We start from the raw sequence: 23993 nt of genomic DNA on the forward strand, positions 1-23993 counted from the left end.
CCGGTTCTCACCTGCTTCGCCAGGAATCTGCTCAGCTCCACGCCGCTCTTCTCGTTCCTGCGCGCCACCAGCTGCAGCGGCTCCGCCAGGCGGAACCGCAGATCCGCCGCCATCCTCGTCCTGCTCCTGCTCGTCCCGCGGCGGGGCAGAGCGGCGGGAGCGGCGCGGGGCGCGCAGCACGTGCAGCGCGCAGCGGACGCGGCACCAGCAACTTCCGCTCCGCCGCCGTCACGGGAAGCGCGGCCGCCGCCCCGCCCCCCGCGCGGTGCCCTCCGCCCCGGACTACAGCTCCCGGCGTGCACCGCGCCGCCTCCTCTCTCGCCGCGGGCGCCGTCCGGGAGCGGAGCGGGGCTCTCCCGCTGGCTCAGGGCACTGGAAGTCCGCGCGTGTGGGGCTGCGTTTGCCGCGTCCTCGGCCTACGCTGCTCCCTGCTTCCCAGAGAGCCATCTGCCACTGCTGCCGCAGGACTCGCCCGCCCGTGAGCCCTTTAAATCTGGGTCAGGGAGGCGGCCGAGGGCGGGCGGTGACGGGCGCGGCAGCGGGTGGCCCCGGCTCGGGCGGCAGGAACGTTACGCGCCCGGTGGCAGCCGCTCGCGGAGGCCGAGCGCGGCTGTCGGGCGGTAACGATGTCCGTGCAGGGGTTTGGCAGCGGGATCGCCGATAGCAGGAGCCGCCGGCATTAAATCTTGGGCTTCCCGAGAGCACCGCCGTAGCAGCGGGGAACGGCACCAGGTGAGCGCGCGTGTGTCGTGCGGCGCTGCCCCAGGCAGCTACCAGCTGCCGCGACACCGGCCTGCGTGACCAGCGAGTGCCGTGAGTTCCGGGCCGGAGCAGGCGGGAGGCGCCCGGCTCGTCCCGCCGGGAGCAGCGCGCGATTTCCCGCGCTCGGGGCCGGGCCGGGATGGGGCCCGCGGTCAGGAAGGGGCGAGGGGGCGGGGCCACGGCGGAGGGGGCGGGGCGCGGCCGCCGCGCGCGTCTCACTTTGGCGCCAACTGCTCGGGGCCGGGGGCGGGGCTGTGACGTCACGGCGGCGGATGCGCCGTGCGGCTGCGGCCGTTGGCTGGCGCGGCGCTGGCCCCGCCCCCCGCGCCCGGCCTGCGGCACCGCGGCGGCGGCCGGTGAGTGCCCCGGCCCTGCGCCGCTCCCCCGGCTCGGCACCGCCGGCTCGGCACCCCCGGGCACGGCACCCCCGGGCACGCGCCCCTGCGGGCACAGCCTGCCCGCCGCCGGCGGCTGGGGGAGCCGCGACCCGGGGTGCTCCTGCCCTGGCCCCCGAGAGGTCCCGAGCTCTTCCGCCGTGGCAGGAATTGGGGCGGGGGGGAGCCCCTTCCCCGCCTGTGCAGGGAGGGCGAGGCCTGGGGAGTGAGGAAGGGCCGCTCTCTCTGAACGGGCTGGCGGCTGCTCCGCGCCTGTGCCTTTCCCCCCTGCCCGCCCCCCAGCCTGAGCCTCTGCCAGCCCCCCTGCTCGGTACTGGTTTGACTGGTGGTATCAGACAAGGGGAATTTCCTCTTAAATGGTCAGTAGGGAAGAAATCAGAATTATTAAAAATCAGATTATTTTAACTGGGTAAGATACCTGTTCGCAGAATGCAGTGCTGGTTTTCAAATCAGAATTTCTTTGTAGGATCTGTAAGTGACAGCTAAAAATCTTCAGGATGCTTATTTAAGTAACAGATAATTTCTTAAATTTCTTGAAAGCTCATTTTGTTACCTTGATACAAGAGTTTTCTCATTCTAGTGCTAGATTTTATTGAAGAACAAGGGCCACAGGTAGCTCACATGTAATTGACATACTTCAAGATGATGCTGCTTTATGTTGCTGTTCTGAAATTGTCAGTTAATTGGTTCTCTTTGCTTTGATATTTTCCTCGTAGATGGGGAAGCCATAGGGAGTTTGTATCATGGCAGCAGGTGAGGATGGACTGGGACTGTTTGATATCCGCTACAGTGGTAAGAAGTGTTAGATTACTTTCTGATTTGCAGGGAAGTAATGCAAGCAGTCTTATGCTAATAAATAGGTCCGAAAATAACTTAAAAAACAAGTTCGAAGTTGTGACAAATACTGATGAGCTTCAACTGTAATTAAATGGCTGTGGCACAATATCATGCAAGCCATATCCCATTAATCAGTTTGTATTTAAAACCATACCTGTACTTTGGATTTCTGAATGTTTTGAGGGATGCCTGGAGCTGGTCTCTCCCCTGTCTTTCCTGCTGTATAATTTAACCTTTAGCTGTATCTTAATGAAGCTTGCATTTGAACAGTTAGGGGCACTGCTTTTTTGTTTGCTGTTTGTAAGAGCCAATGTGTACCCATAATAAGGTACTCTATTTCCAGCTCCACAGTTGGTTGCCTTGAGACATATTTGGGAGATTCCCAGCCTCAGAAGGACTGTGGACATTGATGTTTTTCTTTATAGAAATAATGTTTGTTGCAGAACTAGAGAGGTTCACATGGAGGAGACGAGAGTGATAAGAGGCATTGGAAAAAGACATGAAGAGAGAATGAGGAGATTTAGATTAAAATACGTTTGCAGAACCAGTTAGTGTGTGAGTAGATGGCAATACTAAAGCAAATTGTTTGTGTTATGATACAGACTGCTACAATACTTTTTTTTTTAGCAAGAAATGTTTCTTCTAACAGTAGTGGTTTTATTGTACCAAATCTTTTCTTTTTGTTTTTGAGTTGTGTAAGTTTTGTATTCAGTGCATTCTAGAAAACAGTTTCAGAGTTAGATCAAGTTTACTTAATTTATCATTTTAAAATCTATTTGCCGTATAATATGCTTTGTGCACAGTTCTTGTAGTATTTACAAACTGATCTTACAGGACTGTCTTTGCTCCCTGGTGAATAAAGATCTTTTCTCCACAGTAGCAGTAGTTTGCTGGAAAAATTTCCCTGTCTTTCACTGGTCTGTACTGTTACCTCTACTATTTTCTAGCTGCACTTACTTTATGGGGAAGGTAGAGTTTGCAGTTTACTAAATGATTACTTTGGCCTTTTTTTTTTTTTTTCCATTGCTTTAGCTGAAGCTTCCCCCTTCAGGGAAGGAGATGAGAGCTCAGTGGATATTTATGATGGCTTGGACAGCAGTGTGTCAGTTTCTGGTAGGTTAATTGTGTCCCACTGCTTGGCTTGGAACATGATAGAGTCTCTGCTTCTTAGGCTGATTTCAAGTAAAACAATATTTAATTTTAGGTTTACATTTAGCTGGTGTAACCTATGCTTCAGTGAGCAGCTTGTTTAAATTCAAGACATATGTTAGGCTGTATAAATGCAGCAGAGAATTCTTAAATCTATTAGTTGAATGAATGAGAGTTTTCCTCTGATACTGGCTATTTGAAGAGACTTGGGCGTGTAAGGGGTGCAGAGAAACCCTAGCTATTCTATCTGTGCTGTGATACGGGACATTTTATCTTGGGAAAAACACCTTTATTTTGTGTTTATGTAAGCTTCAGGACCAGATCCAACAGTCACTGATCACAAAATCCCCAGTGAGAGATCCAGTGCATACTTTCTATGTGATACAGTATATTCAGGAGATCATTTTAACCTTTTGTTACTTTCCAAATAATTTGACATGCTAATGTAAATTAATTTCTTCTTTTAACTTCTTTGAAGGTGAGTAATAAATGGATCCAGCACATGATCTTTTTCATGAGCCTTAGTGTACCATTTAATGAGATGCTGTTTCTAGTATTTAAGCAATTATTTCTCTCCTGATCTTACAGCTGTAAGACCACTGAATTTTTATGGAAGGACTGTGCTATATCCTACAGACATAAAGCATCTATAAATTTTTTTATTTTGCATTTTGTATTTCTGAAGTTCATATTTCACATACGGAGATGCATTGTTTAGTAAACATCAAAGATACAAGGAAGAATAGCAATGTAATGAAAGCATTTTATATAGTCCATGTCGAATTTCCCGCACTCCTCTGTCTCCCACAAGTCCAGTTTTGAGGGATCTTGGTATTTTAAATTTGAAGAGAGGACTGGTGAGATGTTACATCTTACAAATAAGATGTTATTTGTACATCCTCTTACATTGGTATTGTCCAAAGGATGGAAGCACAGCTTTGATAGCTGACTTCATTTTTTTGTCGGCAAATGCATCTGTATTTCAGGGGTGTCATAAGCCAGGTCCTGTCAGTTAAGTGTACTTGGTGAACAGAGCACCCATGAGGATTTGAGGAAAAAGCACTGTCATTAAATAAATTGGGTGTTTGGGTGTTGGCTTGTCAGTTGGTTTTGTTTGGGTCTTTTTTTCATTTCACTTTCATTTCACTTAGAGATGGCTATTTCAAGAAACCTTTGTACCTTACTGCAACATGATATGCCATGAGCATGTAATAATTCTTTATTTTGTGTGTTGTTACCTTGTAAGTACAAGAAGTAGAACCAAAATGCACAGGCAGTATAGAACAGTGTAAACAATGCAACTTGGCTAGAAAACTACCTTTTCCTTATGTCATTGCTTTTCTTTATATAGACAATTTTGCACCAAATACTACACCATCTAGAAGCAGCTTAAATTTATTTGATGAAATACTAATTGAAGAAGGGACTGCAAAGAAAGCATCCTATGATGAGGTATGTATTAATATGGAAAAAAAATCTGGTGTTTTTGGGGGGTTTTGTTCCAAATTTTCTTGTGTAAAAAGTAAAGTACAGAAAATGTTGTCGGCATGCTCACATTGTTGGAAAAATAGGCTGTTTTTAAATAAGTAAGAACAAGAGTGTGCTAATAAACTCTTAGGACAATGAGTTCATCTGAAGAGGGAAATCTGTCACTCTGTGACATGATGTGTTCCCATTTCTTATCCTTTGCATGCAGTTCATGTATCAGCTACATAGTGGGAGAATGTTTTGTGGTTTCCCTCTAGTCAAGGATCTCATCAGACATATGATACAAAGCTGGTCTTGACATTTCTCCCAACAAATTTTTTACAGAGTAAAGCAGATAAATCCATGACCTATCTTATGTCTTGTTAAATTCTGTCCTTGAGACTGAAGGTGGCCATGCAGTAGGTAGCTGCTTCCAGCAAATCAAGGCAACACTCACTTAAGTAGCATCACCAGTCCTGGCCTACAAGACGCATTTAAATGGCATAAAAGGGACAGACATCCACAGATGTTGGAAGGAGCAGGAGCGGAACCTCCAGGACTCCACTGAGTGATGAAAATGTCACTTTGCAAGTTTGAAAGTTGTTGACTGTTTGTTTGAATGGAAGTTGTCCATTCTTCTGTGAAAGCTTTGTCACTATCTACCTCTAAAGAAGAGCTTCTGCCAAATTTATTTTGCTTAACTTTGTGATCTTAGCAGCATCATGTCCTTTTGCAGTCTATTTTTTGCAGTCCACGTTTGTAGTAACTTTTTGTTGTGTTTTTCCTTACCTGTTTTGTGTTACATAAAATCTGACAAGAGAGTCCCCATCTACTTGGCTCTTAGAACTCCTGCTCCTTGGTAATTGTGTCTTTAATTTCACAACAATATGGCTTTCTGTTATTCTTTAGCCTATTACTGTTAGGCAAGCACACATAGATTTCCTCTTACCTGAGTGTTTGTGTCATTTTAGAGACCTGTATACTAGTTGGAGCATATTGGAGCCTTTTGTTTCAATACAGCTTTAATATGTTTCTTTGGGGGAAAAAACAGGTTTGTAATATACATTAGTGTGTTAACTAGGTATAAATCTAGAGAAGTAACTCTTCTGTGTAATTAAGTCCACTCCTATGCTGTGAATTCTTCTCTCTTTGACAGTTGCAGGCAGAATATGGAAAATGCCAACAGCAAATTAAAGAGTTGATGAAGAAATTTAAAGAAATACAGGCACAGGTATTGTAGTTCAAAGGGAAATATTGTCAAGATCATGCAAAGTAAATTGAATATTGCTTTGAGAAAGAAATTTTACATGCTTTCTAGACTTGATCCATTGCATGGATAGTTTGTAAAGCGCTCCTGTAGATAGATGCTAGGAGCTTGTTCTGCCTAGGATGGTTGCTGGGATAGCCTACTGACAAAATCAGTAGGTAAATTGTTTCACAATGTTGTGTGCAGCAAGACTTTATTTGGTTAAAAGCTGTCTTGTGTCTTCTTAATTAGAAAGTGAATGTGTGAAATGAGTAGTTATCAGAAAGGTATCCAGTACTCTTGTTTTTTTAATGCACTAGGGACAGGGCTGTAAAGGTACCTGCACTGTCATTAGAACTGGAAGCAGATGTCTGTGTTGCTTTGAGCACAGTGCCAATTTGAAAAGTCTGAGCTGCTCTTCAACTTGAGCTGGTGTTCCCTTGCTGTGCCATTCTATAGAGCTGGATTATTTGGGGCAATTCTGCAGTGTGCTCTAGTGCATATTACACATAACTCCCAAAGGTTCTAAGGTTTGCAGTGGTAAGCAGCTGCTGCCCTGTGACACTTCTGTATTGTTTTCTGCAAATCTTGTCTGCCTTTCTGAGCAGGCTTTGCTGAGGACAATTATCAAGAGAAGGGACTATTTCTAGGATTGACAGGGTTCTAGAATATCATGCCTAGAAAGGTTAGAATGATAGAGTACCCAAAGTTGGTTTTGATACCTTGAAAAAAATATGCTCTTTCTCTGAATGTGCTTTAGAGCTACATCTCTCATTTACTGCAGTGACCAAGAAAGCAATAAATTGAGTAAAAGAATGAAATGAAGAGGTGGATTATCATTTTTTAGCTCACTTGTTTTATGGCATATTTCAGTTTTATTAAATTGTATGCTTGAAATGTTTGAAATAGTTACCAGGACCACAAACAGGACCATAAATGTGAGTGATGTTACAAAAAAAGCAAAAAACCCAAAAAAACTAAAACAAAAAACCAAAAAAACAAACAACAACAAAACCAAAACAAAAAACCAAAACAACAACAACAACAAAACCAATGCAACACCCCCCCCCCCCCAAAAAAAACCAATCTGACAGAAAACCCCCAGAAAAACCCCAAACTTTTTGGATGTCAATAATTTTGATTTCTTCGAAAAGTTTTATATATGTTTTACTGTCACTTTGCCAATGATGAGACATTTTTCTAGTGGTTGTCTTGCACTATTTTTCATTACATGTTTGGATACCCAAGCTAATTCTTGTTTTTTCTCTCCCTCTCTCTTGCTGTCTGTTTTATATATATTTAAAATAGAATATCATTCTACAGAATGAAAACCAGGCTCTCAAAAAGAATATTTCAGCCCTTATCAAAACAGCAAGAGTGGAAATTAACCGTAAGGATGAAGAAATCAGTCATCTCCATCAAAGGTACAAATAGACAGTAGAACTGAAAACATGCTTTTTTTCTGATCATGTTTATATACTTGTTAGAAACTTTTATATGTATTTGAAGAAAAAGTAATGAAAAAAAATTACTTAGTAAATAACTGTGTAGTTTAGAACCAGTACAATCAGAGGAAATACATAGATATCTCCTTTGCCTGATGGGGTCTTTGGTTTCTGCTTAAGAAACCAAGAAGGAGTCCAAATGGTGACCTTTTGCATGAATTTTTGTTTGTAACCCACTGTTCCTTGTGGGTTATCTAACTATCTTGCATGTTTCAAAGCAGATACTCTACACAGTTCAGCTTCAAAACCAGTCTTGTTTTATGGCCTCAGATTTGAATTCCATGGAACTTGCCAGACAACAAATGAAAAAAAATTGATTATATAATGTTTTCATGGCAAGATGTGAAATCCCTGTCTCCAGTGGTGGGGGATAACAACTGGAGATTTATTGGTTATTTCTGTATACCACTAATGTTATTGGAAGGAGTTGCAAACAGTGAAGTATGGGTGGGAGAGTAGCTGACAGTAAGGTTTCTGAACCACGTGAAGTCAGAGCAGGGGTTCAGGATTTGATCTAGGTATTTTGGAAGCATCCATCATGGAAAATTGTGGGAAAGGTGGCACTTCGATATCTTAGAAGTCTGTTGCATGGTTTATAGTAAATTAGCTTAGCTTAGACAATGCATCTGTGTGTAAAGATTATTTCAAAGTTAGTATCTCTCAGGGAGTTGTTAGTGTTTATCTCAAAAAAACCCCTCAACTTTAAAACCACAAAATCAAACAAACACAGCTTGGATACAGTAACATTAATCACACATATACAGATTTAATAGCAAGCCTAAAGCATAGAAAAAAATTATCAGTTTCATTCAAAATGAAACAAATATAAGAAAGGATTTTGTGTTACAACAGCTGCAGCATTATTAGGGTTCAACATTCAGTTCACATCACAATGTCATGTTTTTGGAGTAGGCCCAGTTGTATAAGGTGTTCGTATCATATTTAAATTTACTGTATTGACCCATAGGAAGTATTCCATTTTATAAAGCAAAATCAATCCTATTTTGTATTGGAGATAATTATTTTACAATTGCGCTGCTTCCTTACAACTGGATGCTGCTTCATCATAGAATTGCAGGCCAAATCCAGATGTCTGTGTTGCAGCCACTTCATCCTTGACTCTCTGAAACAGAGCCAGACATTTAGTGATTTGGGGGAGACCCCAACAGTTTGCTGCCATCATTTGTTGCTGTGACTTTTTATTTTTCTTTCTTTCTACATGGATGAGACACCATCATTCTTTTTATGTAGTGATGAGTGTATAAAAAGGTTGACCTTGTCTTTAGTGATGATATTTGAATGAAATGTTGTGTTGACTATGGTAGAAAAGTGTCTGGTTGTTTTTGGTGTTTGTTTTATTGTGGTGGGTTTGGGAGGTTGGTTGTTTGTTTGTTTTAGTAGTGAGGTAACTGGTGCATTCTATCAGTAATGAATAGGAGTTTATGCCATACAGGCTACATGTACCCTTTTAAATTTGAGTTTTTAAATTATTTTTAATATGATGACTTCTCAGCAGTAGCATGTGGCCTTGATGAGGCTTGGTTATTATAATGTACTACTTATCTTCTGGAGCTTGCAACAACTCCCAAATGTAGTTTATTTACTTATTGATGGTTTTTCAATTATAATTATTTTAAATCACTAATGCTGTAAAGAACAACTTTTTTTACCTGGGGGAAAGCTCTCTTTATTGCTGGACAATGATACTAATTTGAATTACTGAAATTGTTAACTAGGCTCAATATAGTACTTTTTCATAAATCTTGATTTTTCTTCAGATGAATTTCCTTTGGAAAATATGTATATAAATTATATTCTTTTGTTCTGTGCTGATGGATGTTATTAAATGTTTTTTATATCGCCCACTTTTATTCAGATTGAAAATGAAAGAAAGTGTTAACAATTTTTACAGATACATGGATTCATTGCAGTTCAGCTTTAGTTATGTTTAAATAAATTTTAAAAGAGCATAACATTTTTCCTTTTTACAAACAGGCTATCAGAATTTCCCAACCATCGAAGAACATACCTTCCAGGATCAACTAAAACAAAAGATTCCAAATTCAGACCTTCTGATTTAGGTGACAATATGAAGATGGAACATAGAATGAAAAATGACTGTTCAAAAGATGGATACCACAGTTACTCATCTCATAACACGGACAGTGGGAAGTCTGGCTCTGAAAAAAGGAACACTCCATTTTTGCTGAGGCACCCTCCTGAAGAGCTCTGCAGTGATGGTACTCACACGTGTGCACTGAGCTATGACCATACTTCCAGCAAGGAGAGCAGAAAGGAAAGAAAAGAAACTAAAAGTAATGAACAGTACAGCAGGGGAAATGTCAACAAATACAAGAGAGAAGTACATCAGAGCACTGGAAATGATGGTGACAGTGAAGAGGGGAATTCAGATCCTCAACAGAAGCTGAAAACCCTTTCAGAGAAGGCTAGTAAAAATGAATTGCAACAAAAAAGTCAGAGCATGAAACTCAAATGCAGTCCAAGTGTAGAAAGAAGAGTAGAAAGGGGTGTTTCTTCCTGGGAGAAACAGACAGCTGGTAAAGACAGGTTTCAAACAAGAGGTGAATTGTATGCTGATGAGAGATTACAAAATGGATTAAAAAAAGACATTAAAACACATGATAAAGGTGAAAAACATACTGGCCAAAAAAATAAACCAACTGAAAAGCTGCAAGAGCAACCAAGGAGGCCTGGTAGGGGGAGCAGTCCACACTCCAAGAATGAACATTCAAAGACTGTTCATGAATCACGCAAATGTCGTGCGGAAGAGTCTAGAAAAGTAAAACACATTGACTGCAAGAGAGACAGGGGAACAGATGATCATATCTCTCGAGAAGGAAGGACTTCACCTTCTAATTCCAGCAGCAGAGAGCATAAATATGCACGCTTGAAGGAAAGTAGTAGTAGACATGAATGGGAAACAGCACATTCCAAATCAGAAAGACACAGAACTGAAGAAAAAAGGAAAAGGGAAAGAGAGGATCAGGATGAAAATAGACATTTTAGAAATGAAAAAAAAGTTGCAAAAGAATTTTCTCACCAATCTGTAAAAGACTCCAAGAAAGGTACAGATGTTACAAAAAGCATGAGAAAGAAACCCTGTAAGCTGGAAGAAACATCCAGAGTAGCAGATAGCTTAAAAAATGATAAAGTTCCCAAAACTAAAGGTAATCGCACTGGGCCAAAAAGCAAAGACTTAAAACTTAGCTTTATGGAAAAGCTAAATTTAACTCTTTCTCCTAATAAGAAACAATGTCTGTCTGCAGTGGATAGGCTTAGAAAACCTTCCCAAAAGGCCACTGATGAGGGAGGTACAGAGCTCACACTGCAAGCAGAACTCTTAGATTCTGCCCACCCTCTAGACTGTGGTCCCACAGAGCACAGTCATTCAGCACTACAAGTTCTGGACACTGCAGCTCAGAGCAACGTGGAACCATCGCTGCCTGTTTCCGTCAGTTCTGAAAACGGAGCCTTGAAAGTAGCAGCAGCAGATCCAGCACAGTGTGAAGCGTTGCCAGCAGTTGCAGCTGATGAACCAAGCTCAGAAACCTTTCCAGAAGCAGACGTGGGTCAGGTACAGCCCCAGACATTGCCAGAAGCAGCAAAGGTGCTGGTTCCTGATGAGATGGAGGCAGAAACGCCATCAGAAGTGGCAGAGGCTTGTGATCCAGTTGAACTGGAAGCCTCAGGAAAAACAGCAGCAGTGACGGGTCTGAACCACCCTGAATCTTTGCCCCTGGAGGTGACAGGGAGTATGGCAGAGTGTGAAGAGTTGCCTGTGACAGAGGGTGAGATGCAGGATGGTAATGTACCAGCAGCAGAAGTGGCTGCACCTGAACCTGCAAGTGCAAGTATGGGAGACCTTCTAGAGTCAGCAGCAGAGAAGAAAGAGGAAGATAAAATATGGCTGGCTACTGACAAAGAAAGCTCTGCAGATCAATGTGGCTCTCGAAATGTTGTCTTAGATGACTCAGAAGCCAGAAGTTCTGGTGATCTGGAGTCCTCTGGTACTGCAGATGGCATCAGTGAAACAAAACCAGACTGTTTAATGGAAGTAGTGAGGGATGATGATCACGTGGCTGCAGAAAATGTTGACTGTCCCATGGAGGAAAAGAGTATCTGTGAAATTAGTATTAGTACATCTCATTTACTGGACAGAACTATAATAACTGCTAAGGATGAACCACTAGTTGACCAGAATACTTGTAATCTGGAGCCAGACCTAACTGATAACAGTACTGCAACAGCATCTTCTCTCAGTGGTGAGATGTGTCCTATAACTAAAGAGATAGAAACTAACCCAGTTTCTGTTGATGATGACAGCTCAATACTGAGCATTGATCTCAATCACTTGAGGTATATTCCAAAGGCAATCAGCCCACTGAATAGTCCAGTACGTCCTTTGGCTAAAGCACTGAAGATGGAAGGTCCCTGTAAAGGCCTTGTGAAGACTTACAACAAAGGTATTTGTATATGTATGTTCTAATTTCTTTTCTACATAAAGCTTAGAAGATCTGCTTATGGAAAGCAGAAATTACTTCTTTTAACTGCCTTCTGAAAGATACAAATTGTGTCTTCTTAAGCTGTGTATGTCTCAGTGGTCCTTTTTGTTAGTAGTGGAAGCATTTAATGTTGCAGCCAAGATTGTAGCTATTTGAATATTAGTGCTCTAAAAATTGGAGTTGGTCACTACTGGCAGAAGATTGGTTGAAATATGAGTTTTGTATTAACTTACTAAAAAAACACATACGCATGTCTTAGTTGTGGCTAGTTTTGCATAGATCCCTTTAGGTTTTCCTCTGAAATTGTGGAAGCAAAAGTTACATAGGATCATATTCTTTCAAGTATTTGTGAACTTAAGTCTTCCTTGTAATGTCCTGCTGCAATTAAAACAAAAATTCTTGGAAGTTTAGATTTCTTACTAGAAAAGAAATGGTGGAGTGGCATTGAAATCTGTTTATGTTTCAGAGCATAACACTTTATGGGAGTATTAGAACATTAATGGGTCATTTGTTCTCAATTTGTTTTAGTTTTGAAATTTAAAAGAAAAGCCACCTATTGTATGTAAATGATGTGATAGTTGTTATTTAGCTGGTACAGTAGTCAGAAAACTTGTTAAAGTAAATGGAAAGAAATACAAAATTGATGAAAACTGCTGTATTTTTCTCTTTCCAATTGATGTATTTGTGAGATAGTTCGCATGTGTTTGGTGAAATGTTGAGGCCCCTTAAAGCTCAAAATTTGCTCAAAATAAAGCTCAATTTGCCCCTTAAAGCTCAAATCCCTTAAACTGCTGAAGCAAACCACCCAAACTTGTTATAGCTCAGGCTTCCCGAGTTCAAACAAACAGTTCTGAATAGTCAGTTTACAGAAGAGAATCTTGCAGGTCTTTCTGAAAATGCTGTTTAAAATTGCATTCTTTATGGTGATTAGCAAACTGTTTTCTTTTTATAGATTTAATTCCTGAAGGTGCTGTTGTCATCTGTCCCTCAAAGAACTTGTCAAAGGAGGTAAACAAAGAAAATCAAAAGCCAGTTAGTATGTCTGATGAACACTTAGAGATGGAGTCTCAGCTAAGTATCTCTTCAGATGAAATAGAAGAAGGCGAAATTGTGAGTAGCGATGAAGAGAAAGAAAAATCTAAACCAGAGAGAGGCTCTGAAAATACAAAAAAGTCGAGACCAAAAGCTTCTTCTGAGACACGAAATTTGACCAGCAGTCCTCAGAATCAAAACAGCAAAACTGTGCACTGCAATGAAGATAATGGAAAATTTGTTTCTGTGCAAGTAAGCACACGAAAGAACAGAGAGAGGCATAAAAATCAGACCTTCAGATCTTCAAAGAATATGAGGAAAAACAAAACTGTGAGCATTGCTTGTCTTGAAAAAATAGTTCATGTTATTGTTGAACCTTCAAATATACAAGAAATCATGCAGATGCTCAGAGCTATACGAAAACAGATGAGGAAAAGTTATATGAAGTTCAAAGTACACTTCCCAGTTCAGCATTTTCACAGAATTATAGAATCTGGGATCATAAATTTTACAGCATTAATAAGATACTTGAACTTTTCCAAGATATGTGCATTAGGTGATACATTAAAATTGAATATCTGTGATATTATAGAGTCAAAACTTAAACAAGTTAAAAAGAATGCAATAGTGGACCGTCTTTTTGAACAGCAAGTGTCAGATATGAAAAAACAGTTGTGGAAATTTGTAGATGAACAGCTTGATTACTTATTTGAAAAGATAAGGAGAATTATAATAAAGCTATGTGATGTGGGAAATGAGGGTGAGGATGGGAAGTTCGAAAGAGCTGGAAAGCAAAACCACAAGATCAGTCATAAAAATGATGTGCAGAGATCTAGAAAAAAGTCCCTGAAAGATGGTTCTCAAAAGCCCGAAGAATATATTTCAAAGGCAACTGTGGATTATCAACAACCTAAGTGTCACCATGAGAAAAATAAGACAGGTACACCAAAAACTGCCTTTACAAAATGTCTTAACTCCATTGATAACACAAGAAATTCCCAAACAAAAGTTCACCTCTCTAAAGAGAGTAATTTACAAAGCACTCTTACTCCAGTGAAGGGTGTTAAACATGAAAAGGAAGGACTCCAACTGTCCAGAGATGCTAACAAGTCTGATCTTAGTTATGAGCTTCTCACAGAACAACAAGCGTCCAGTCTCACATTTAATCTTGTAAGTGATGCTCAAATGGGTGAAATATTTAAAAGCTTATTGCAAGGCTCTGATCTCTTGGAAAAAAATGGTGGCAATATCAACAGAAATGAGTGTGAATTCAGGACACCAGAAAAACAGTTTTTAGACAGTCATAAATGCAGGGATAATGCTGCTGAACTAGAGCAAGAAATTGCTCCAAAGGACGCATGCATGGATTGTAAACAGGAAGAGGGTATTAGCTGGACTATTGTTTCACCTGTAAGAGCTCCCTCACTAGCATCTAGGCCTCAGATGCCTGTTGATCCAGATGTGCTGGATGAGAGCTGTATGTTTGAGGTTTCCACAAACTCGGCTTCGTGCAAAGAAGATGAATGCAATTTGCAGAAGAATAAATCATGTGTTTCTTCTATCCTTCTTGAAGATTTGGCTGTTTCCTTAACGATTCCATCACCTTTGAAATCAGATGCTCACCTCAGCTTTCTAAAACCTGAGAATAATTCTAGCTCAGCTCCAGAGGGTGTTGTTAGTGCACATTACAGCGAAGATGCACTTCTTGGCGAGGAGGATGCCACTGAACAAGACATTCATTTGGCTTTAGAATCTGATAACTCAAGCAGTAAATCAAGTTGTTCATCATCGTGGACAAGTCGGCCTGTTGCTCCTGGTTTTCAGTGTCGCCCCAGCCTACCAATGCAAGCAGTAATCATGGAGAAATCCAATGATCATTTTATTGTAAAGATTAGGCGTGCAGTGCCATCTGTCTCACCAGCTTCTGATCAGATGGCTCCAGTGAAGGAGGCACAGGCATCCTCAACCAAGACTGGAAAAGGAGAAACGAGAACTGGGGGAAAAGAAAGGGACAGCCAGAGTGCCACCGTGAAAGAAGCCGTCAAACCAGATCTGGTTAAGATGGATCACTTGCCTCACGTCAGTGCTGAACAAGAACAAAATCCTACCTTAGCTCAGCCTCTGAAGGAGTCACACAATAGTATTGGAAAGGAAGAAAGTACTGAGTTGCTTGGGACCCGTAGAAAATCTTCAGACAAAGAGAGCCACAACACTGAAAGCCCAGATAAAGGCTCTGAGCAATCTGAGGCACACAAATTGCAAGTATCCAAAAACATAAATGAAATGCATGTTAGATCTCAAGCTTCTTTTCCTGCTGGATGCAATATGAAGTCATACATAACAGATGGTGTTGTTAATGGAACTTCATGTCATGCAGTGGAATCCAGAGCAGATAACGGGACTCGGGAAACTTCAACAGGAAACTCAGAAGTCAGTGATAAAAAGGAAGAACTTGAAGAGTGCTTCAATGCATCTATAGACTTAACAGAAGAGCTTTCTGATGAGACTGTAGCAGGTGAATGTGATCTTGAAACAAAACCCAGTTCAAAGACTAATGGAGGGTGCCAGATAAGTATAGATGATAAAACTAGTAAAAAGAGGAAAAAAGAGACCGTAGAAGAGAATTCCGATTCAAAAAGGCAACGAAAAGGAACTGAATCAGCAGGTGAGGGGAGTGATGGAAGTAGTATCAGGTCTGAAGATAGAAATTCATCACCCAAACAATGTTCCAATAAGAAGAATGAGCTACAGCAGAACAAAGACTCTTCTGCCTTGGGTTCATCTCCATCATCACCTAGCCTCTATGCCAAAAACATCATTAAAAAGAAGGGAGAAGTAGTAGTATCCTGGACAAGGTAATTTCTGATTTGATCTGCTTGATTGCTTTAGGGCTTTTTTAAACTACCTTATACACTGAAAAGAGGGAAGAAAAGGGTATTTAGCTGATGACTGAAGTTATTTGGTAGCGCTACACCCTTCTCTAAAAAGTGGAATGGGACCCTCCTTTTATCAATGCAGGATTGCTCTGGGAGATTTGGTGTCCATCACTTATCCACATATCCCGAAGTAAGAGTCCTCCTGGCTTTTGTTTTGAAAGTTATGGGCCATAGGTGACAAGACCTACTGTAATGCACTGTCTGTTCTTGTTATTTCCCCTGCCCAGTTTATTTCTTCTGTCCAAAAATTCCAGCCAGGCTTGGTAGGGAATGGAGGTCCTTGATGTTCCTATGAGGCATCAGTGACTGGTGAAGGAGAATAGCTAAAGATTTCCCCTTCTGAGGGAAGGCATGAGAGCAAACAGTTTTTTGTTTTCGGGTCTGAGCTGCTCAATATGTGGAAATGTACTAGTCAACCATTCAACTCAGGTACTCCAATTTGCAGGATGTGTGTGACAAGTGAGGTGGCTGTACATGTCAATAATTCATGCAAAATTATCGTTGTGTATTCTTAAGAAACTATAGTTGGCAGGTTTTGCTGTTCTTGGTACAACTTGATACAATCAACACTTATAAAGGGGGTTCTAAAATTTTTCAGGACAGACCTTTCTAAACTATAGTTTGGATATAAAGTTAGTTTCTAGGTAACATTTTAAAAGAAAATCAGCTCCTTCATGGAAAAAAGACAGCAAAAGCTAATGTGATTTTTTTTTAATGTGCACACCAAAAAGGTAGGAAGAGACTTACAGTTTTCCTTATGAATATGACCAGGTTTTCGGTTTCACACTTTTTATTTATCTTTGAAATTTTGTTTGTCTTTTAGAAAAAAAAGGCATTTATTTAAATAATTGGTCATTACGTTTTTCTTTGAAATTGAAGAAAAGAAATATAATTTATTGAAGTATGACAGGTTTCAGTCAAATAAAATTACTGTCTATACACATTTTGCCTAAATCATTGATGAGACAAACAGGAAACCGGTGACACACTACAGAATAGACTTCTGATTTTTTATTCTCATCTGAACAGTAGATGTGCTCCGAGTATCTTTATTACATTAAGCCACTTAGAGAAGTCAAGCGCCTCTCTGGTTGATCTTTGAACATCAGTGGGCCTTAGGTGAAAGCAGCTATTCAGCCATGCAAACTGAGGCATGTGCACCTGGAACTACTGACCCTGTTGAATCTGAGTTCCTCTCAATTCAAGTTTAAATGTCTGGTTTAGAAGCTTAAAATTCTTTGACTTTGGTTTGGGGCTAACTGTTATAACAATCCTGCTCTTCCTAGTATGGGAACATAATCTCCACTACCACTTGTTTGTACTGACTCTATTACTCTGTGCTGGTAGAAGAAAGGATCCTCCACAAATTCATTGCTGCTGTTTGAATTCATATTCTGTAGTTTGGAAATACTCCAAATTTTATATAGGCCTGTATGTATTATTTTGCTTGTGTGCACGTACACAACTATATGTATGAATATTTTAAAAATTCACTTTTGCTGTAGAAATGATGACCGAGAAATTTTACTGGAATGTCAGAAAAAAGGACCATCAAGCAAAACTTTTGTTTCCTTGGCCACTAGGCTAAACAAAAGCCCAAATCAGGTAGGTGATGATATTCTTATGTTTACTAACAGCAATATTCCTACACTGACAATTGTAGTTGAACAAAAATCTTTGGAGATTGTCTGCAAATCTGTAGTTTTCTTTTCCTCATGTCATTTTGGGGGATTCTTGTAAAAAATAATCTGATTCTGCCAGTTGTTACTTCTTAAAAATACACATTATAGGAGTATTATGGGGATTCCTCAATACTTGTTTGATTGGTGTGTTGAAAGTGCTACACTCATAAGGGATTGTTGTTGGATCGGCACTTAGATAAAGAAAGGCAATTTTGAGAGGCCTGAAGCCTTTGCACACCTTTAATAAATTAGGAAAAAAATTGAAGTTAGAGCTCAAAAAAAGTACCAGGGTTGCGCAGAAAGGACATTTTTAATGAAGGTGTTTCATTTTTCTTTCATTTTTTAATTAAAAAGTTTCAAAAGACACAGATAGCAAATTAATGTAGAGTATTTCCAGAGGTTTGCATATAACTTTACACTTAAGTTGAATTTTTCTCTTAATCTATATCCTGAAAATCTAGAAAGGGAGAAACACATTTGACTCCATTAGGAAATCCTGCATGATTGGGATTTGGCTTTTAGAGTGTTGTTTTGTGTGGCTGCAGGGTTTTTGTGGGGTTTGGAAGCTGTTGGGGTGGCTGGTTGGATAAAACAATGTTATCTGTGCATTTATGCCTCTCTTCCCAGTTAGTTTGGTGGATCATCAATATGCTATAGCAATATGTATATAGCAATAAGAAACGCTAGCTTAGAGCTGCATGAGGTCACTATGTCAGCTGTAGCTATGTTCAGGAAAAAACTTTTTACTCTGATCTACAGACCAGTTATGTAAAATCCCTGGTGGGCAGATTACTCCATGATGAGCCAAAAATACCTGAAGCAACAATTGTATAAGAGGGTTGAAAATAACCAATAAACGGCGCTTTTTGTGGTGTACAAAATAAGCTTTTGTCTTTATATTTGCATCTTACTCATGGTTACACATGGCAAATTCAAGGCTAATTGTCTTTGAAGCCTTCATTTTTTTCCCTCTTCTTGTCGGGAAACCTGTATTAAACCTGTGTTGGCTCTAGCTCTCCTTGATTAACCTGGAAGCTATTTCAAGTGTGAAAGGTGTAGGAAGACTTCCTAGATCCAGTTAATCTGTTATTGGTGCTCCTAAAATTCTCCTACTAAAATTTCTTGTAAGCAAATAGTGGTGGTCTTAAAAAAAATTGATGTCAGATCAATCCGTCTTGGTAGATGTGGAAGTCTGGGTCTGGGGCCTTAATGATGTATCTTTTTTTTTTTTTTTTTTTTTTGTCCTCCATTAGGTTTCAGAAAGATTCAAGCAGTTAATGAAGCTGTTCAAGAAATCCAAGTGCAAGTAGACTCAAAGCAAGTTGCTTCATGGTTACAGGGCGTAGCTGTTACCTGCAGGGATGGACTGGAGCCACTGCATTCGTATGATGGGATTATGGGGTGGTATCCAAGTCAGAATACTGAGTTTGGTAAATCCAGTGCACTGTTAGTTATTGTCTGCGTTTCCTCTGACGTTCTTTAACAGGGTAACACAGAGGGAACTTCACAAACCAAGTGGCTAGGGAAGAAAGGGCTTTGACACTGCGCATGGGGCAGTATCATTTCAAGTGGGTGACATCTCCTGTTAGTTAAAGGTGTTCTGTGAGTGGAGACAAGGGCAAGCAGTTGAGTGGGAATGGTGGCTCTTGTTTCGCTTGACAGAAGTTCTGTGTGTGCTGATGTCGAACTCTGATCTTAAAAAGTGAGAGTGCTTTGGAATCCAGTTGGCAGATAATCCTGGAAAATGACAGGTAGGTCATCTTTGTGAGTGTGGAACATATTTTAAGAAGTGAGGACTTGTTCTTTTAAAATAAGGCAGGGCAATGATTCTAGAAGTTGCTTATCTAGTAATTGAATTCTGTTGCTCAGGAATAGGTGGATCCTGCAGCTTGTTTTTAACAAATATTTGTGACAATTGTTTACTTACTGGAGAGTTAAATCTAACAGAATCTGTTTTCAGAATAGTCGGTGTGCAGGGTAGCTTAAGTGTTACTTCATATGAGCACTACTCTGCAAAGGCCATTATGTTTTTCTGTTCCAAATTACATCTGGAAAAGGTACTTTGTTAAGGTCTTCAACATAATAAACATTCTGTTTTGTTAAAAAAAGAGTAAATATTGAGAAGTGATTTTCTGTTAAAAATTAATTTAGAAACAGACAGACCTTTACAGTTTCATAAAGTGTGACTTTGTAGCTACTAACCAGAAACAAAACTTTTCTGTAAAAACAAGCAGTTTTCAAAAGCTTGTCAACTTGGCATGTTTTGACAGCAATTGCATCTATCTTTACAAATTGTTTAGTACATTAGAAATTCATTATGTTCTATTTTAAAAAATCTGTTATAACTGTTTCCAGTTTTACTAGAACATACCTAAAGTGTGTGTGTGTGTGTGTATATATATATATATTTACACACACATCTCATACACACTGCTGTTTTATCCCAAATTTCTAAAAAGGTTTTTTTTTTTTTTCTTCTCTCTGAGAAACATCCCTGGAAGTTGCAAGGGTTTTTTTTAATGAGTTCATTGATTTTTGAGGTTTTATTCTGTATGGAGGACCAGAATTGCTGTAGTCTTTATTCAGTCAGAGCATCTGCTGAGTTCAGTTAGACTTCAGTTAATAGCCCCACCAAAGTGCATTGTCTTTCAACTTGGATTGAATTGGCTCTTTTTCAGAGTCCAGTGACCATTTCTTCAATGTCAGCATGTTTTTTTGTTCCCTCTCCAACTGATGGGACAGACCTCTCTTTCTAATAAACCATCAGATAATTTGTCCGTGATGTTGTCACTGACCACTTTGGAGTATTGTACATGTGACCTACAGAATGGATTGTCATGCTGCCAAACAGTGCATTGCCCTTATTTTAGGTAGTGCTCTGGAAACTGTTACAAGGAATGACTTGAGTAGGTGATGATGTCAGTTCTGGCAGTCTTCCGTCTTAAATGCTTGCTTCTGAAATGTTTGCTTTTAATGATCAAATCTCACCTTCTGTGCTAATGCTGGCAGTGCCTGGTGATTTCAGTGGGGGATTGGTGCACCAGCCTGTGTTTGTTCTTAACAAACATTTGTGACAATTGTTAATTTGGTGAAGATTTAAATCTAACTGAAACTGTTTTAAGAACAGTAAGTTTGCAGAGAAGTGTTCGTATTTGTGCAAAAGTTGGACTCTACTAAGAGTATTCTTTTAACTATATCCTTATGCATCAACATGTGCACAGTACTGAAGGCACTGAGGGAAGTCACTTCTCTCCATTTAAATGCTTCCTCTCTGCATCAAAAAAGGCAGGCAGTATTTTATTACAAAGTTGTTTATTCCTTATCTGTGTTACTTGCTTTCATATCTGTATAGGTGATGGGAGGCAGGGTTTGACCGTTTTGAATCTGACTTGGGATTCCTTTTTTGTAAAGTGTGAAACTTGGTTAATGTTCTCTTTATTGTATCTATGTGTACAGCTTCCTACATGGTCTTGTAAAATATCTGATGTTTGTATATATATAAATATATGTATAAAAATAGGAGGAGCTTTGTTTGGCCAAAGATGATTTTTTTAAACTATATAAAACTACAGGTTTATTTTGTATAAACTAAATAGTTTGCTTACTGTAAGAGCAATACAAAAAATAAAACTGTAAAACTCACACACATGTTCTTGTTGAACAAAGGTTGTCTTGGACTGGTTTTGTACCATTGTTTGTAATTTATTTCTCCAACAAGAATTTTGATACATATATGCCAAATGTACTGTATGTAATTGTACAGTCTTCTTTGTGAAACCTCAGGTAAATCAAAATATTTTATAGAACTGTTGGTTAATGGCTTGACAAGTACACATGCTGTGAAGCAGCATTAAAATTTAGTTCCGTTAGTTGGTGTAAGTGGGTAGCTATGTTGACGTTCTGGCCAATAAACATGGAAGTTGCCAGCTGGTGCTCTACTGTAATTACTGCTCTGAGTTGTGACTAGAAATTGGAGAATTTCACAAACTACGTAAAACCCTTAAGCCACTTATGAATCAGGACCTACAACTTTAATCTTTTTTCTGGAAACAGGGTTATTGTTGAGTGGAATATTACAGAGGAGAAAGACCTTTTCAGGTCCAGGACCTTTCACTGGAAGAGTGTAGCTGGTGGCCCTTCGAGAGTCTTACTCCAACTTGCTACTGAAGAATAGGTCTACTTCTGTCCAACACACGTATTTTTACAGGATTCTGTTTAATGGATGTGAGTATTCAAAAATTTTTTGGAGTTGAAATTCAGAGAGCGGGGTTTGTGGAGATGTGCGTGACAGTGAAATCATCGAGCACTGGGCATTGAATTTTGAGGGATTCTCTCTAAGGCGAAGTCTGTTTGCAGCTAAAGGTGTACATACAACAGTTGTCTTAACTCAGGGCACTTCTCTTAGATGTCAATCCAGCAGCAGATAGCTATTTCTATTGAGGCTTTTGTCTAATTGTATTCACTCTAAAACCAAATGCAGAATAATCTTCAGTAATTTGTCTTCATGAAGGGAGGCAGCAGTAATAAGGCATGCTGAGGAACAGGCTTAAGAATTTCTTAGAAGACTATGAAATCAGTCAAGAGGCTTTTCAGGAGTGGAATTGGCTTTGCTAGGAAAGATGGATAAAGTTTCAGGGGTGGCTGTCTGGTTCCTATGAAAGGCAACTTGCTCCAGAAGGAGCGAGTTAGCACCAGTATTAACAGTAATATTTGCCTGTAGTAAAATGGAAAAACAAGTTCAAGTGAAGTGACTTTTTTAATAAGCCAAGGGGTTTCTAGACAGTGAGGGTGCACTGAACCAGGTTAGTGGTTTAGGCTAAAACTAAAATTCTGTAGTCTCATCTTCGCATTTCATTGTGCTCATACCTGAATTGCTTTGGCTGCAGCCTGTTGTCTGGCTCACTGTTCACATCCATTGGCTTCAGAGTTTTGTGATGAATTTGGTGAGATGGCAGAAAGCATGTGCACTTTGAAGTGGCTTTGACCCTGTACTCTTAGCTTGTTGTGATGTAACAATTGTAAAGTATTAGTACAAGGAAATGCTGCTGTCTGTGTTAAAAGAAGATTACTATTAGTTCCCACGTATATCCTTTTCTGTTTTTCAAATGTGTGAGTCCCTGACAAGAATATCAAAAGCTGCAGTGCTATAAAAAGTGTATTTGGACCTAATACTTGAAGAACTTATTTTGTACTAGCTGTCGCTTCTAATTTAGAATCATAGAATACCCTGAGCTGGAAGGGACCAACTCCTGGCCCTGCACAGGATAGCCCCAAGAATCCCGCCATCTGCCTGAGAGTGTTGTCCAAATGCTTCTTGAATTCTGTCAGGCTTGGTGCTGTGACCACTTCCCTGGGGAGTCTGTTCCAGTGCTCAACCACCTTCTGAATGAAGAACCTTTTTCTAATATCCAACCTAAACCTTCCCTGACACAACTTCAGGCCATTACCTTGGGTCCTGTCACTGGGCACTGCAGAGATCAGTGTGTGCCCCTCCTCTTCTCTTCATGAAGTTGTAGACTGCAGTGAGGCCTCCCCTCAGTCTCCTCCAGGCTGAACAGACCAGGTGACCTCAGCTTCCCCTCAAGGCCCTTCACCATCTTCGTTGCCCTCCTTTGGACACTTTAATAGCTTTATGTATTTCTTAGACTGTGGTGCCCAAAACTGCAAACAGGACTCAAGGTGGGACAATCCCCTCCCTTGCCTTGCTGGTGATGCTGTGCCTGATGCCCCCCAGGACAGGGCTGGCCCTCCTGGCTGCCAGGGCACTGCTGACTCATGGGCAACTTTCTCTTGACCAGGAGTGCCAAGTCCCTTTCCATGGCACTGCTTTCCAGCATCTCATTCCCTGCTCTGTCTGTACATCCAGGGTTGCCCCCATCCCAGGGGCAGAAAGAATCCTGCTGTCACACACAAGACAGAGTAAATGCCCCATACTGGGTTTGGATACTGGGATTTATTGAATAAGCACCAGGACTAGACCTTTCACCCTCCTTGGTTGTGATCAGCTCCTGCCCCAGCACTATGTTCCTTGTGATGCCTTGAGAGGCCACCTAAAAACAGACACTAGACAGGAGTAAGGGAATAAAGGTAGGTGTTTATTTGAAGGGCCTTCAAAGGAACCCCCTGGGGAGCCAGAGGCTGCTGCCAAGATGGACCCCAAGATGGACAACAGGTCACGAGTTCTTCACACTTTTATAGGTTTGGGTCATTTGCATATCAGGGTTAATTCTCCAATTAAAGCTTCAGTTAATGATGTAATTTTCCCAAGCTTGCCCCCACTTTAGAGAGGCTTCTGGTTTATACTTTTTCGGCCTAGGATGGTCTGAGTGTCCTTGGAGAGCAGGGCCGGAGAGGCTTTGTTATGTCTACCTAGCAGGAGAGAGCAGAAGTTAACAGGTTACAAGAAACTTCAGAGTTACACACCAGGCAGTACAGGATTTGAAAAACATGAACGTTAAA

The 23993-nt window shown here is 40.6% G+C and overlaps 2 protein-coding genes across 7 annotated transcripts in view; one reads left to right on the plus strand and one right to left on the minus strand.

Annotated features, from left to right (window-relative positions):
* MDN1 (midasin AAA ATPase 1) overlaps positions 1-189 on the minus strand; it is a 93709-nt gene extending 93520 nt beyond the window's left edge. For both annotated transcript variants that reach the window (XM_048297244.1, XM_048297243.1), the window contains exon 1: positions 12-189. In XM_048297244.1, coding sequence (XP_048153201.1) covers positions 12-113 — 102 coding nt within the window. In that variant the 5' untranslated portion in view covers positions 114-189. The remainder of the gene's footprint in view (positions 1-11) is intronic.
* A 116-nt stretch (positions 190-305) lies between these two features.
* CASP8AP2 (caspase 8 associated protein 2) lies at positions 306-21460 on the plus strand. 5 transcript variants are annotated; one of them, XM_048297245.1, is made up of 10 exons: positions 306-732; positions 1874-1949; positions 3027-3107; positions 4495-4595; positions 5767-5841; positions 7165-7280; positions 9357-11845; positions 12837-15771; positions 17358-17457; positions 18788-21460. In XM_048297245.1, the coding sequence occupies exons 2-10, from the start codon at positions 1901-1903 to the stop codon at positions 18842-18844; spliced, it is 6003 nt and encodes a 2000-aa protein (XP_048153202.1). In that variant the 5' UTR covers positions 306-732; positions 1874-1900; the 3' UTR covers positions 18845-21460. The 5 variants fall into 5 exon arrangements, with proteins under 5 accessions (XP_048153202.1, XP_048153204.1, XP_048153203.1 ...); XM_048297247.1 differs by having other exon boundaries at positions 1874-1910; XM_048297246.1 differs by lacking the exon at positions 306-732 and adding an exon at positions 1074-1118.
* The last annotated feature ends 2533 nt before the right edge of the window (positions 21461-23993 follow it).

The sequence above is a fragment of the Corvus hawaiiensis genome, chromosome 3 (assembly GCF_020740725.1).
Source record: "Corvus hawaiiensis isolate bCorHaw1 chromosome 3, bCorHaw1.pri.cur, whole genome shotgun sequence".
Taxonomy (NCBI): Eukaryota; Metazoa; Chordata; class Aves; order Passeriformes; family Corvidae; genus Corvus; species Corvus hawaiiensis.